This window comes from Nesoenas mayeri (assembly GCF_963082525.1).
Source record: "Nesoenas mayeri genome assembly, chromosome: 25".
Lineage (NCBI taxonomy): Eukaryota > Metazoa > Chordata > Aves > Columbiformes > Columbidae > Nesoenas > Nesoenas mayeri.
Genome location: NC_137549.1, coordinates 3661866 through 3677131, shown reverse-complemented (window position 1 = coordinate 3677131; position 15266 = coordinate 3661866). Strand labels below are relative to the sequence as shown.

General features: G+C 57.4%; 1 protein-coding gene across 1 annotated transcript in view; it reads right to left on the bottom strand.

Moving 5' to 3' along the window:
* Positions 1 to 15266, bottom strand: part of ADAMTS10 (ADAM metallopeptidase with thrombospondin type 1 motif 10) — a gene marked incomplete at its 3' end in the record, with an annotated part of 30836 nt that continues 15570 nt past the window's right edge. Inside the window, exons 11-24 of the mRNA XM_080359389.1 lie at positions 14985 to 15092; positions 13196 to 13341; positions 12308 to 12371; positions 11369 to 11471; positions 6812 to 6945; positions 5889 to 6012; positions 5275 to 5355; positions 3897 to 4060; positions 3361 to 3487; positions 3140 to 3269; positions 1674 to 1878; positions 929 to 1105; positions 295 to 451; positions 1 to 110 (exon numbers count right to left, since the gene is read on the bottom strand). Coding sequence (XP_080215515.1) covers positions 1 to 110; positions 295 to 451; positions 929 to 1105; positions 1674 to 1878; positions 3140 to 3269; positions 3361 to 3487; positions 3897 to 4060; positions 5275 to 5355; positions 5889 to 6012; positions 6812 to 6945; positions 11369 to 11471; positions 12308 to 12371; positions 13196 to 13341; positions 14985 to 15092 — 1830 coding nt within the window. The remainder of the gene's footprint in view (positions 111 to 294; positions 452 to 928; positions 1106 to 1673; positions 1879 to 3139; positions 3270 to 3360; positions 3488 to 3896; positions 4061 to 5274; positions 5356 to 5888; positions 6013 to 6811; positions 6946 to 11368; positions 11472 to 12307; positions 12372 to 13195; positions 13342 to 14984; positions 15093 to 15266) is intronic.

The following is a 15266-nucleotide window of genomic DNA, read 5'->3' as shown; positions in this document are numbered from 1 at the left end:
CTAGTGCCCCTGGCATGTTTTACAGCACATCTGTCGGAAGTAGGTCCGGCTGCAGAACTTGAACTTCAGGACGAGCGGGCAGTAGGCCACCTTGTTCACATCCTTGCACTCTGGATGGGCAACAGAAGGAAGCAGAGTTACAGCTGCCCTGGGGGCAAGGAGTCCCAGGGGGGCCTTTAACCAGCCCTCTGCAAGCTCCTTGTGCACCCTGAGGGCCTGGGTCTGTGTGCCAGGAAGCAGCAAGATCGTAGAATCACAGAATGGTTTGGGTTGGAAGCCCCCCATCCCCCTCACCTTCAGGGTTATCTGTGGGTCCCGATTCGCACTTGGTCTCGCATTGCTGCATGCTGGGGGGCTGCAGGGACTCCATGCAGTCGCTGGACGGCTGCCCGGTGTGAGCCAGGCACTGGACGGACCTTCTTTGCTGGCCGAGGCCACATTGTGCAGAACACTGGGGGAAACAGCACAGCAGGGAGCTGCAGCGGCCACCACGGCTTTCATAACGCAGGGGGAGAGGCCAAGGCCGGGTCTAAGGAGGTGCAAAGGGTGCTGGATGCCACCGTCCCTTCCCTCACCCGCAGGGGGGCCCAGCTGGGTGCTATGGCCCCACTTCCCAAAAAGTTGCTTCAAACCTCCAGGACTCAATGATGGTCTTTCCATCCAGCCCTGAATCACTGGCCTTTCCCAGGCCTCCTGTACCTCAGTGTCACTCAGCAGCAGGGACAACTGTCAGTGTCACCCCACTGCCAGGTAGGGCTGTGGCAGCTGGCCCAGTGCTCCCACTGCCCTGCTCCCCATCCCGCACCGTCCTGCTGCCCCACACATCAGGTTCTGCTGGCAGGTAAAAGCCTCATGTGCACCAGGATTTGAGGGGCTGGAGTAGCAGAGTCTTCTCCTTCAATAACCCCATGGAAAGGACTGTCCCTACCTCTCCCCACTCGCTGGTCACCCAGCGTGGTGGGGGGCAGCGCCGCAGGTTGCACCTCATACTGGTCGGGGGTTTGGAGCCTTCGTAGCACTGGGAGGTGGGCAGTGTCGCACTGTGGTCACCGCTCTTGCAGAGGACGATGCGGTGGCGGAAACCTGGCCCACAGCTTGGGGTGCACTGCAGGGAGAGGACAGGGTGCACTGCACAGAGCAGGGACAAGCAGCACTGATGCTCCCCATGGGTGCTCCCACCTTATAGAATCACATATGGTTTGGGTTAGAGGGACCCTCCCAGCTCCCCCAGTGCCCCCCCGCCATGACAGGGACATTGTCACCAGCTCAGGGTGTTCAGAGCCCCGTCCAGCCTGGCCTGGGATGTCTCAGGGATGGTTCATCCACCACCTCTCTGGCCAACCTGGGCCAGGCTCTCACCACCCTCAGGGCCAACAATTCCTTCCTCATGTCCAGCCTGAATCTCCCTCCTCTAGTTTAAAACCATCACCCCTTGTCTTATCGCAACAGGCCCTGCTCAAAAGTCTGTCCCCATCTTTCTGATCGGCCCTTTTTAAGTCCAGAAAGGCCACAATAAGGTCTCCCCAGGGCCTTGCTTGTCTCTGAGCTACAAGACCATTTCCCATGTTCCACTCTCCACAGTCAGCAGCCACCAGTGATGCTCTGGCCTAGTGAGTGACACTGTTCTAAGGACCAGTGCCAACAGAGAGGTGAGGGTGACGTTACACACTTACCTCAGACCACTCCAGGGCGACCCACTCCGGAGGGCACGTCTGGTTATTGCAAGGCTCAAGCATCTTTGGCCGTAGATGGGTGCAAGAAGCATCATCCAAAGTCTTCTCCTCAGTGGCAGAGATCTTACGCTTGCAGAAGACGCTGCGTGTGCGGACACCTTCGTTGCAGCTTCGGCTGCAGTCAGACCAGTTCCCAATCACCCAGCTGCAGACAGGTAAAACGGCAAAGCTTGCGAGGGGCACGGTTGTCCACACTTGTCCCCAGATGCCTGTACACAGCTCTAGTCCTACGCTGGCCACAGCCTCCCAGGCAGCTCTGATTGAACCATAGAGCTCCTCCACATCACAGTATCACAGTATGTTTGGGATTGGAAGGGACCTCAAAAGATCATCCAGTCCAATCCCCCTGCTGGAGCAGGAACACCCAGGTGAGGTTGCACAGGAACATGTCCAGGCGGGTTGGAATGTCTGCAGAGAAGGAGACTCCACAACCCCCCTGGGCAGCCTGTTCCAGGCTCTGCCACCCTCACTGAGAAGTTTTTTCTCAAATTTAAGTGGAACCTCTTGTGTTCCAGCTTGATCCCATTACCCCTTGTCCTATCATTGTTTGTCACCGAGAAGAGCCTGGCTCCATCCTTGTGGCACTCACCCTTTATATATTTATTAACATTAATAAGGTCAACCCTCAGTCTACTCTTCTCCAAACTAAAGAGCCCCAGCTCCCTCAGCCTTTCCTCACACGGGAGATGCTCCACTCCCTTAATCATCTTTGTTGCCCTACGCTGGACCCTCTCCAGCAGTTCCCTGTCCTGCTGGAACTGAGGGGCCACAACTGGACACAATATTCCAGATGTGGTCTCACCAGGGTGGAGTAGAGGGGAAGGAGGACCTCTTTCAATCTACTAACCACTCCCTTCTAATACACCCCAGGATGCCATTGGTCTTCCTGGCCACAAGGGCCCAGTGCTGGCTCATGGTCATCTCCGTTTTCTCTTCAAGAGAGGGGCAAGGACCAGCCAGGGAAGGACTGGGACAATATTTGAGGGACCAGACAGGGATGGCTCCTTTCTGCAAGCAGCAGAGCAGTGCAGGGACGTCATGCATTGGCATCATTGGCCAACACACTGTGAGCTTGGCACGCCTTTCACCGAGCAAGGGCACGGTGCAGCCTCATGCACGGAGCACCGTGGAACAGGGAAACTGCTGCTGCTGCATTGCCGCTGCTCTTCCCCACAGCGATACACTTGGGCTGTGCAGCTTGTGGGTTGTATTGTGCTCATCGGGGGGACAGAGGAAAACACTGTCCCCCCTCCCCAGTAGAGCTGCTCCAGGTGGGCAGTGTCACCCCTGGGGACTGCAGCAGGGGACGCTGACTTGGGAATGGCAGAAAAGGGTGAATTTCACCCTCCTTCACACTGGCTTTTCCACCCACAGTCCCTTGATCCGCTCCAAGGCATGGTACTCACGCGGGGGGGCACGGCTCGGTATTGCACGGCCTCTGCCGCTCTGGCATTTTGGTTTCAGGGCTACAGAAATGGTTGGAGACAGTTGAGCTGTCGGAAAGTTTCTTGCACACCACAGATTGGATCTGGCTGCCTGCCGAGAAGAAGAGGCGAGGGGGGAAGAGAGGAGGAGTCACAGGGGTGCAGACACGTGTCCCCCACACCAACACAGGGTCAAAGCTCACCCCCTGCACACAGCACCGAGCATTTGGTCCATGGGCTGTAGTGCCAGGAATACTGGTTGGAGGCGTCCCTGCCGATGGGTGCGTTGAACTTGTAGCGGATCCCCTGTAGCTCTGTCCGCACAAGCACCTGTGGAGAAAGGCACCACCAAGATGTCAGTGCCACCCAAGCCCAGCAGGGTTGTGACCATCCAGATGGCATCCTACAACCTCTTTGTGCTCTCTAAAGTCCAGGGCAGCTGAAATGTCCCCACCTCCCCTTTCCAGTCCCTTCCAGCATTGATGTGGCAGCCACCAGTGATGACAGTGGTGCAGCCATGAAGGGGACAAGTGCTCCTATGCACTTAAAAAATGAATCATTCCAAAGCCTGGCAGGTTAGGGTGTGAGACCTGAGAATTTATCCCAATTTACCTCTGATATCTGTGCCCCTTTACTCCAGACGGCAAGGACAGGGGCTGAGGAACTTAATTCCATGTAGTCACAACAAGGTGTCTTTAGGCCAGACCAGGTGAGGGTATGAAGGAACCATGTTACCAACCATGACAAAGAGGGTGATGTTGGTGGGTCCCAAAGCCTCCAGGGACTCAGGCTCGTCTGGGGATCTCCTGTAGTGGAAAGTGGTGCCTGCGATGTCGAAGCGCCGCGGAGGGTCGATGGAGAGCTTCCCGTTGATATAATAGTTGCCGCTCTCCCCTCTCAGCGCTGCGAGGAGAGGGGAGCAAGCGTTAGCAGAAAGGCTGAATGCATCCAGCTCCGGCTGGGCGCTCAGAGCTCTGGGTAAACGTCATCGGCCTCATTTTATAGGGGTGAAATAGATAGGAAATAAAGTAGGTGCCTGGGTGAGGTCACGCAGGAAGTCACTAGCAGAGGTGGGACTAATGTACCCATCATCTTGCCTCAGCCTGCCTGTCACCGCGCTGTGGAAGGCCAGTGCTGCGGGGAGCTCAGCCAGCTGCGTGGGTGGTGCTGGGGACACCTGGCAGTGTGACGAGCCGTGGCCATAAAGCCAGGCTCAAGTGCACCTGTGCAAACTGGGTCTTGGCTGCTGGGGCTGCTGGAGGAGGCTGGTCCCCGGGAGCCTGGCTGTGGTTGCCCGAGCGAGTCACTAGAGGGGGATCTGCTCGTTCGCTCCTGCTTGCATTCCCACGCTCTCCCTCCCTGCGCTCCGCCACCAACACGGCGCTGGCACCCAGAGCTGCACTGAGGATGCTTTGTACTGCTGAGGATGGAGGATGCTCCCTCTCCTCCCATTGAGACAGATCCTGGAGTGCAAGAGACTGGTGGCAGCAGTCGATAGAGACACAAGCTTGGGCTGTGCCTCCAGCGTGCAGAAATCCAGTCTGGACGGACACAAGGAGTCCCCAGTATCCCTGGGCTGGGCAGGGAGGGACATCAGCATTCCCAAACCCAGGAGAGCCCCGTTGTGACCTCCCACTGGTGCAAGCCAGGAGTGAGCACCCCTGCCCACCCCCCCCCACTGCTGCCCATCGCTTGGAGGACAGAAAGAGAAGACAAGGGGAAAGAAAAAATCCTGTTGTAAAAACCAGCCAGAGTCTGGCTGGAAAATTAAACCCAAGGAAAATGTGAGCAGGTCTATTTTAATCCCCAGCCCAACATGCTGGCGGAGGGGGGAATGCCAAGGAGGCGCGGACAGTGCCAGGAACGACGGGGTGTGGGGTTTGCTCAGGGTTACGCTGCTGAACAGGGAGTGTAGCGAGACGGGGGCTGTGTGTGCCACACCGGGACACGCTGTCCTGCTGTCTCCCTCTGTCCCCAGCCCAGGACGCCCAAGCCCATCCTCTGCTGCCCTGGGAGGTTTTCCGTGCTGAGCCTTTCCCACGCCCTATTAATTGCAGGGAAATGGCAGCCCAAGGGGCATCTGGCTGGGATTTCAGTGTCCCCCAGCCCCAGCTCACCGAGGTAGTTGATGGAGAGGTTCAACTCCCGGATGTCGATGTGGACGGAGCCCTTGGGAATCTGGATCACCTCTTCGTAACCTGTGAGACAACCCGGGAGCGGTGAGCAGCAACGCTCAGCCTCCGAGCCCTGGGCTGGGTGGGAGTGTGTGCCACCCTGTCACCCGTGGGTTAAACACTGAACCAGGTGCAGGCACTGCAGAGGTGTGTTTGTTCAGCCACCCACTGCAACCTAATGGAACAAGTGCTATGGCCCGCCAGGACGGGCTTGTTTGCTTCACAGCGTGGGCTCTCGTGGTGGGACTGGCTGTGCTGGGGAGCTGCTGTGGAGCTGGGAGCCCCATGGGCATCTCCACAGCCTGGCCTGAGGGCAGCATGGGCTGGGAGCAGGGAGGGAGCTGGGTGTTCTGTGCCAGGGCCCTGGGTGCCAGCGGTGGCCGGGGCACAGTTGGGTTGGTGAACAGGAGCGATTTGCTCCCTGCTCACAGCCTGGTCCTGCCCCTGGGGGTAATTCCCTGGGGCACGTTCCTGCCTGTCCTGTGCGTCCCCAGGAGCATGTGAAGCCGACGAGGGACTCGAGGGTGGGTGACACTGGCCAAGCCGCTTGCTCCTACCTCCCTCCGGCAGGGACTGGTTGAAGATGCCCTCGATGGTCTCGCAGGAGCTGCCGTCTCCCCCACACACACGACACTTGTCCTCCTTTGAGTCAGAGCCCAGGACACGGTCACAGCCCACATGCTGGAGGAAGGAGCAGCAGGATTTAGCAATTCTGGTGGAGCCTTGTCCTCCCCACACAGAACATGCAGCATCCTGGGGGGAAGGGATCTCCCCTGGGCTCCTCCTCACTCCCCTCCATTGCTCTGCACCATCCCCTCTGCTCAGCCCCCTTTTGTGGCTCCTCTCTGCAGGGACAGTCCTTGGGGGGGGCGGTCTCTGTAAGGCAGGCAGGGGGCACAGGCAGAAATCCCGTGACGTTGGGACACGGCAGGTGTTGGGGTGCCCGCACTGAGCTGGTGGAGCTGCAGCAGCCCCAGGAGAGCCATGTCCCTGCGGTAAAGAGCACACGTGAAGCCTCCGGCTCTGCCCCGCTGCCACGGTACGTGGGCTGGCAAGTGGGTCACCAGCATGGCTGTGGCTACCGATGGTGCAATCCCCCTTTTGTTCCACTGTAATTTCAGCCCCGTAGAGACAAAGAGATCCCAGAGGCACAGGAAGGGAGACAGACAGACAGAGGGAGCCTGTCTGCCCGCCTGCTGGGGACATGCGCCGCTCCCACAGCACTTTCTTATAATTAAACTTTTATAGCCTTCCAGATCCCATTTCAAGGGAAATATCAAGTGCCTGGAACTACATGGGCTGTAAATGCAGAGACCCGGCGCTAACACGGGCACCCGGTGCATGGAGAGCGGACAGACATGAGCCCAGAGGTGGATGGACACGTTCCCACTCTGCGGGTGATGGGGCAGAGGGATGTCCGTGTCAGGCAGCGCTCCTCTGCCCGTGGTCTGTGTCCCTGTCCCCCTGTCCCCGGCAGCACCTTGCACTCCCCGTTGACGCAGATGTCATTGGAGTCCTGCCGACACGGCGTCCCGTCCACCACGGCCGCCGCTCGCTCTGTGTAGAAGTTGAATCCCTCGGCCAGGCAGTTGAGAGAACAGGCTTTCACACCCCCTGCGAGAGAGGACGAGGTCCAAACGATGCCAGCAAGGAGAGAGAGGAAAGATGTGGAGATCCAGGGCTGGGTAATGGTTATTTTACCCTTGGCCTCCCCACGGCACAGCTCCAGGTGCCCAGGACAATGTCCCTGCCAAGTGGAGGGACCCAAGCACGTCCTTATTGATCAGCACTGAGCCAAGACCCTTGAACCTGACACTGGCACATCACGAGAGCCTGTCCCTTCTCCATAGCGCGGGAAACACAGGGAGTACGTGACAGAGAAGGTCACAAACTGAGTTGTTCTTATCTAGTGTTGGTCAGTCCTGGGTCACCTGGCACTTTACAATGGCTGTCAACACCCTTGTGTCCATTTCACAGACAGGGAAACTGAGGCAGCAGCTCGTAAGTGACTTGTCTGAGGCTTTTCAGCTACTAGACCAGAGTGTACAAGTTTTTCAGCTTCTAGCCCAGTTACTAAGCCAGAACAACTATTTCTTTCTGTTCAAGGCTGGTAGATACCAAGTCCTCCAAAGCAGGGTGAAGGGGACGATGATCAAGTTATAGCTGAAATACCCACTTCCCAACATCCCTTTTCAAAGCACCATCTAAGAACAGAGGCTGGATATCTGGATATTGACCTATGGTGCTCGGGAGCGGTTATGGCAGGAGACACCTAGAGCAGAGCAGTTTCCTGACTTCTGACATTGGATTTCATCAAACGTTGGTGCAGATTGTGCCATTTGCCGCCTTTACAAAGCACCTCAAGGAGACTCGACAGCCCACACGAGAGACGCACACCTGAGCTGCAGCAATTCGCCCCTGCAGGCACCGCAACAGCCGTGAGCCAGAGCGGGGAAGCACCGGGGTCGGGAGCAAAGGAAATCTGCACAACCTGCAACTCGATCTGGCAGATCAAAGGGGCAGATGGAGGGGAGGGGGGCCCAGCTGTGCCCGGGAGCACCCAAACGCAGCTGGAGAGAAGAAAGAGCAAAGCAAAGAGAGGGAGGAGACAGGATAGGGGAATTCAGCTGCCTGGAGGGATGCTGGCGAGGAGCAGGACGCCCGGGCAAGCCCCTGGAGAAGGTGCTCAATCAATCCTCATCTGTACAGCCAACCCCCCCATAGCAGGTGAGGGAGCACCAGGGCCATCGAGGGGGACAACACAACCACAACAAAACTTCACAGCCAACTATCCACATGCCTGGGCTCCAGGCCTGCCCAGCCAGACCCACGGTGCAAAACATCACCCGCAAGGTAGGAAAACTCAAATCATAAGGGACCCACGGTGGCCACGGGACCTCCTGGCTCAGAGTGGCCGTGCAGCGGCACCTGGACACCCACACATGCAACTGTCCCCCCAGCCTGTGACAAGGGCTTGTGCTGGCCATGCTGAGACGCAGCTGGGATTTAGCCAGGGATTTTTGGCTCGGGAGCATCTCTCCTGCCGGTGGCCTCGCTCCTGGCAGCTGCACTGGCCCTTGGTCCCGGTCGGCATGCAGCTCATTCCAGCCGCGCTCTCTCCGGCCGACACTGGGGTGCAGGGCAGACTGTGCAATGCAGCAGAGCTGAGGAACAGCCAGAAACTTGGGGCTGCATTTCAGAGCTCTCAGATGGGTTTGCTAAACTCTTTACATGCACTATCCTTTCCCTTCCCTGTTTCCAGCTACAAATACCTGCAGTTCTGCGTCCAGTTTGGGGTCCTCAGCACAGGACACACAGGGACCTGCTGGAGAGGGGCCAGAGGAGCCCCAGGAATGACCCGAGGCTGGAACAGCTCTGTTGGGGACAGGCTGAGAGAGCTGGATGTTCAGCTGGAGAAGAGAAGCTCTGGGGACCTTATTGTGGCCTTTTCAGACTTAAAAGGGGCTGATCAGAAAGATGGGGACAGACTTTTGAGCAGGGCCTGTTGTGATAGGACAAGGGGTGATGGTTTTGAACTAAAGGAGGGATATTCAGGCTGGACATGAGGAAGGAATTGTTGTCCCTGAGGGTGGTGAGAGCCTGGCCCAGGTTGGCCAGAGAGGCGGTGGATGAACCATCCCTGGAGACATTCAAAGCCAGGAAAGGCAGAAGTCCTCAGCTGACACTTCCAATGACTCTAAGTGTCTCTGAGAGGAGAAAAAGGATGAACTGGAGGCAGCAGGGCCCTACTGGTGTCAAGCTGGGGACAAACTGGGTCACGAATGTCAGGGCACAGATGCTGAACAGCGAAACGCAGGCTCAGTTCAGAGCTTGGGGCTGAGCACTCCATGGTCAGCAACAGCCAGGTCTGCCGCGTACTCCTTTTAATATTTAATCTAGCTATTAGAGTATTTGCAGTTGGCTATGCGGCGCCTCTGAGGATGTTTTGTTCCTCCTGCCTGCCCCGTCCCGTGGAGGAATTAAAGTTCATTACAATTTATGATGAGCAATCTCCTGTTTTCTGCAAGCCCCTGCTCCTCCCCATTCCTCCCCCAGCCCCGTGAGCTGCTCTGCTCTCCCTTGGCTCTCGCATCCGCCAAGAGCAAAATGAATAACTAAGTGAATAAAGCAAAATAAACAAACAATTAAAGCCACATTCCACGAGGTATCTGCTGACTGTTGAGCTCCGAAAAGCTGAGCTCAGCGCTTCTCGCTGGGGCTGTGTCTTGCGATCCTGGGGTCTGGGCTCCGGGACCATTATAAATCATTGACAGGAAAACACGTTGTACCGGCCCCGTGAAAAACCCGACCTCAACTTGCCAGTGACCCAGCGGCTGGCGTCAGGCTGTCAGCGGGTGGCTTCTTCCCAAATTCCCGGTGGGATTGGTGCCCTCTTCAGCAGCCTGAAGAGCAGATTTGTGACCAGATGGAGGGCAAGAGCCTGGGGACGAGGCCACCAACAAGGATGGGTCCTGGGGGGCTGCTCGTGCCCGTGGGGAGGGAGGGATGGACACCTGCCACCCCAGAGCTCTCAGGGCACCGCTGGAAGAGCCCAGCAGGGAGATGATGGTGCCCTCATCACCTTCCCAGCGCTGGGCTTGGGGGGGCTGGTAGCACAGGGGCTGCGGGCGATAAACATGGGTCCTGAGAGCAAAACTAATGGTAAGAGGAAGACAAGAGGGGGCTGTTCCCCAGGGGTCTGATTTATGACATGGAGGAGAGGGTGGAGGTGCAAGAGATGTTCCCTGCCCCACCAGATCTACCTCTGACACCCCAATGACACCAAGTGTCACACAATCCTGCTGGCAAGTCAAGAGGTGAGTACCAGTGGTGCTGAAGTCATAGAAACACAGAACAGTTTGGGTTGAAGGGCTTCCCTGCCTGGGCCACCACAGAGGGAGACAGTGGATCCCTTTGACACCGAACAAACCAAACTGCTGAACAGCACAGCTCCTCGTGACCATTCCCCACCGCCATCCCGGGGAGCTGAGACAGGGACCTCCCAGATCCCTTCAAACACCATCGTCCCGATGCTCACAGCCTCCTGGGAAGGAGACACCTTTCACCACCTTGTTTTATGGAAGAGGAAGCTGAAGCAGAGAGAGAAGAAGGGGCTTTTTTTGAAAGCCAAAGCAAAGATCAGTGTCAAGGCCAGATCACAAGTCAAGGGCCGATGTTCAACTGGCTAACCATCCTCTGGACTCCAATACTGGGCCATTCTTGGGGAAGAGAGAGGTCCGAGCGAGGGCAGATCCCGCCTGCGGGGATGTCTCCCAACCTGACATCCACCGGGGTCTTTGTGTGACTTACTGCTTTGCAATTTTATTACATTTTTATTGATCCATCCCCTGCAGCCTCAGCACATCTGGTCCAGCTGCAGGAGCCCCGCTGGGAGGTTGCGCTTATTTACACAGCTGCGAAGGATTTCCCCAGTCAAGTTCATTAACTACATGAAGGAGACGCACTGTTCTTTCTCATTATTAAGAGATTTCTGCCTCCTGCCCCCTCTCCTCCTTTGACACTTGTGCAGGACGCAGGAGGACTGACCTTGGGAAGAGAGGAGCAATGCTCTGTGAAGGATCCACCAGTTCTGCCTGTGCACAGACTGGAAGTTTTACCTGCCTGTGCAGCGAGAGCCACTCTTTGCTCCCCATCAGGTACCACATATGAGCAACTCCCCCTCTTGTCTGTCTTCCTCTTTGCTCACTGAGTACTTAAGGAAACACTCAAGGGAAAAAAAAATACAACAGCTCTGATGCAGCTGGAATTGTTTCTAGCAGAGGAATGAAGTTACAGAGCAATTGCACAGGGGTAAGTGACCCAGGGCGCGGTGGGATGGTTGTGGGCAGATGCCTGGAAGGATGCATGTAGATCCAGGACACCCCAGGGACATAGAAGAGGCAGCCTGGGGGACCTGGGCTAGTGGAGTTGGTGACTAAGAGCCCACCGGACCACTTGACATGTCCCTGCATAGAACGGCAGGGAGCAAAGCCCCACACGGCCCCGCGCCAGGGGATGCTCAGCCCGCGGTACTCACCTCCACGGTACGTCTTCCAGGTGTAGTACTTCCCTCGGAAGGGGACGTTATCGAATTCGGCACACTGCAGCTCTCGGAAGTCCTGGGAGCCCGGCGGGCAGTCCTGTGGCCACACAGCCAGTGATCACCCTGGGGGACCAGCCTGCCCCATCTGCGCGGGGGCAGGAGCTGCTGCAGGGCTCCCAGCCGCGACTAACGCCAGCCCTTCTGGGACATGGATACAGCCCTGACAACTGGACACTGTGTATGGCAGGAGCATCCTTCCTGCAAAGCTAAACGTGATTTGAAGACTAACAGCACAAGCCATCGGGCCCCAGCGGGTCTGTCTGCAGATGCAACACTCGCTCTTGCGAGCAATCCTTTAAAAGCTTGGTGCAAACCCAGGGGAAGCAATGGGGAGCCATCTATTTTCCTCCCAACCAGCCTGTGGATGTTAAAACTACCATTTCCCATGTTCAAAGCTTCACCGAACTCCCCAGCACACTTATTTCTCTTTGCTCCCCTTGAGGTTTAACCCGTGGCCCTGGGAAGGGAGTTGTTTCACGAGCTGCTCTCTCCTGGCCAGCCCTGCACTGGCAGTGTGCGAGAGGCAATGGCGGTCACACCAGTGCTGCTCTGATCTCTCCCCATTTTCCATGTTATCTTTACAGGCCCCTTCTTGATGCTAAATCCCCGCAGGTACAGGCATTTCACCTGCCCTCCGAACCAGCTCGCAGCCGGTGCAGGTGTGCATCGTCCCGCTTGACTTTCCCTGCTGTGGGATTGCTGCCGGGACAGCCCCGTTCACCCCCACCAGTGCTGTCACCTCTTCCCCTGGTCCCTGTCACCTCCTTCTGTGTGTCCCACAGCCACATCTAACGCCCCACAGCCCTGTCCGCCCCACCGGCAAAGCCCTGCTGTCCCACCACCGCCCCTCTCCCCGAGCCCACGGGCACTCACGTCGGTGTTGCAGGACCGGTACCGCTTCCGCTCGCCCAGGCAGTACTTCCCTCCGATCGTGGGCCTGCAAAGCAGGGAATGAGACAGGAGAACCAGCTCAGGGCAGCAAGCCATGGCTGCGGCAGGCAGCTGCCCCAAGCTTGCAGGAAGACCGTGGGTTTTCCCAACCCTGAACCGCTGCAAGGACAGATCCTGCCTGGAGGGGCTATTGCAGAAGTGCAGTCCCCTAAAAATCTTCACATGCTCAGCTGCAAAGTGCACAGTGGAGTTGTGCAAGTGGCTTTGGGTGTGAGGCTGCAGAGCCAGCACCAGCGGCAAAAGCACCGAGTTGCTGTGAAAGTAGGACAGGGGCTGGAGCACAAGTGTGATGGAGCGGCTGAGGGACCTGAGGGTTCAGCTGAGAACAGGAGCTGAGGGGAGACCTTCTGATCTCTGAACTGCCTGAAAGGAGCTTGGAGCCAGGGGGGTCGGGCTCTGCTCCCCAGGAACAAGCGCCAGGAGCAGAGGAAACGGCCTCAAGTTGCGCCAGGGGAGGTTGAGGTTGGATGTGGGAACAATTTCTTCCCCAAAGGGCTGTGGGGCATTGGAACAGGCTGCCCAGGGCAGTGCTGGAGTCACCATCCCTGGAGGGCTGGACAGACGGACATGAGGTTCTCAGGACATGGGGCAGTGCCGAGGTGGGTTATGGTTGGACTCGATGATCTTGAAGGGCTTTTCCAACCAAAATTATTCCATTATTTGTGTGCAGGAGCCAAAACCCTCTTAGGAACTGAGCGCAGAGCTGCACAAGCACCCGGCTGCTGCCCTCCCCGCTGACCCAAACAGGGATGCGGTGCAGCCAGGACACGGCAGCACCACAGTGACATGGCCACGAGCACATCCACCCACCGCGGGCTGTCACAGTGGCGAACGGATGACGATACACCTCCGCCGCACGTCCTGCTGCACTCTCCCCAGGATGACCAGGCTCCCCAGGCACCATCCACGCCGGCCGGTCGGGTGCCGAAAGGTACACACTCCCTCTTGTAGCACCACTGGGGAGAGACAGAGAGTCAGGCATTGGAACAGGCTGCCTAGGGCAGTGCTGGAGTCACCATCCCTGGAGGGCTGGACAGACGGACATGAGGTTCTCAGGCCATGGGGCTGTGCCGGGGGTGGGGGAACGGTTGGACCCGATGATCTTGAGCGGCTTTTCCAACCACAGTGATTCTGTGATTCTATTTGAACACCCTGAGGACACTGTCTGCTCCCTCCTCTGAAGGGTTCCTGGGTCAATCAGGGTGACACACATTGTGACCAGCGATGTGTCACTGCCTATAAAACCGTGTGGCAATGAGTCCCAGGTGGGACCTGGATGAGAACTGCTGCTGCTGGGTGGCAGGACCAGGATCCCTGGGGGACACAGACACCTCCACCACCAGCTGCTTCCTCCCAGGATGGAGTTTTGTACATGCACTGGCAGCTCAAGCTGCAGTTAATGTGTTAAAATGATCCAATCTGCAGAAGGTCCAGGTTAAAATAAAGTTTTGATCGTAACAACAGTGCTGTTGTGTCATTGTTGTGCCGAGGATCCCTAAAGAATCAGCCTGTGTCTGTCCTGCTGGTGACAGATGCTCATGCAAAGTTGCCTATAAAATACTTCCCTCGGACCTGGAAATGTCCAGCGCCGCTGGAGTCAGCAGTGACACATGGAGCAGGACAGAGCCAGAGCCGCTGCCGCTCTCCGGGCGCGGTGCCGGACATGGTGCCTTGGGGGCTGAGATAATCCCAGGAAGGAAGAAACTGCTGTGTGCTTCTTCCAGGGGCTGAGAACCCACCCTGGAGCTGCTGGCACAGCTTCTCCTGGCTCTTGAGCCAGCTCCATGGGCAGGGAAAAATGAGCCACGGCTTCCCAGGACACGCAGCTGGAGACCATGCCCAGCAGCACCCAAGGGTGCGACCCACGCAGAGGAGATGCTCTGCAGGCACAGCCTGGGCGCTGGCCCTGCTGCTGCTCCAGACCAGAGGTACTGGGGCTGCTGCTCTTGCAGGAAGGACAAAGGAGCCTGCCCAGACCCTGCAAATCCCTCCATGTACTCCAGGAACCTCAGAACATCTGTGACAGGCTCTGCCCTTGCACCCTGGCTGCTGGGAGCAGACCCCAGATGGATCTCCTGCAGCAACCACGGACATGTGCCGGCTGCAAGACCAGATCATAGAATCACAGATGGTTTGCGTTGGAGGGATCTTCCCAGCTCCCCAGTGCCCCCCCTGCCATGACAGGGACATCTTCACCAGCTCGGGTGCTCAGAGCCCCGTCCAGCCTGGCCTGGGATGTCTCAGGGATGGTTCATCCACCACCTCTCTGGATACCTGGGCCAGGCTCTCACCACCCTCAGGGCCAACAATTCCTTCCTCATGTCCAGCATGAATCTCCCTCCTTTAGTTTAAAACCATCACCTCTTGTCCTATCACAACAGACCCTGCTCAAAAGTCTGGCACCGTCTTTCTGATCAGCCCCTTTTAACTGCAGCCATCTATGGAGGGACGGGGTGGCTTCATGTTCAGGAAGGACAGGCTGGTGGGTGCTCTTAAATCAACCCCGTGCTCACCAATGCAAACAACAACCCTGGTTATTGCTGGAAGAGGGATCTGACCACTCACTGTCAACTCGCTACGGTGCCCCAGGCTTCCTTACCCCCTTTTCAATGGTGTTGGTTTGGCAGATGGTCCCCTCGGCAGCAGGGATGCTGTTGGTTATGCAGCGATTGCTTTTGCTCAGACACCATAACTCACTGCAGACTTCCTGGAAAGAGCGAGATTTTGGAGGGAGAGAGAGGGAGGGAGGAAGAAAGAGACAAAGAAATAAAGCCGAGATTAGGATTTGCTTGTGCTCAGGGCTGCGAGGCCGGGGCAGCAGCACGTGGGTGCACTTGGGAAGCACCAGCTGGGCTGGGACACAGGGACAGGAGCTTTTTCA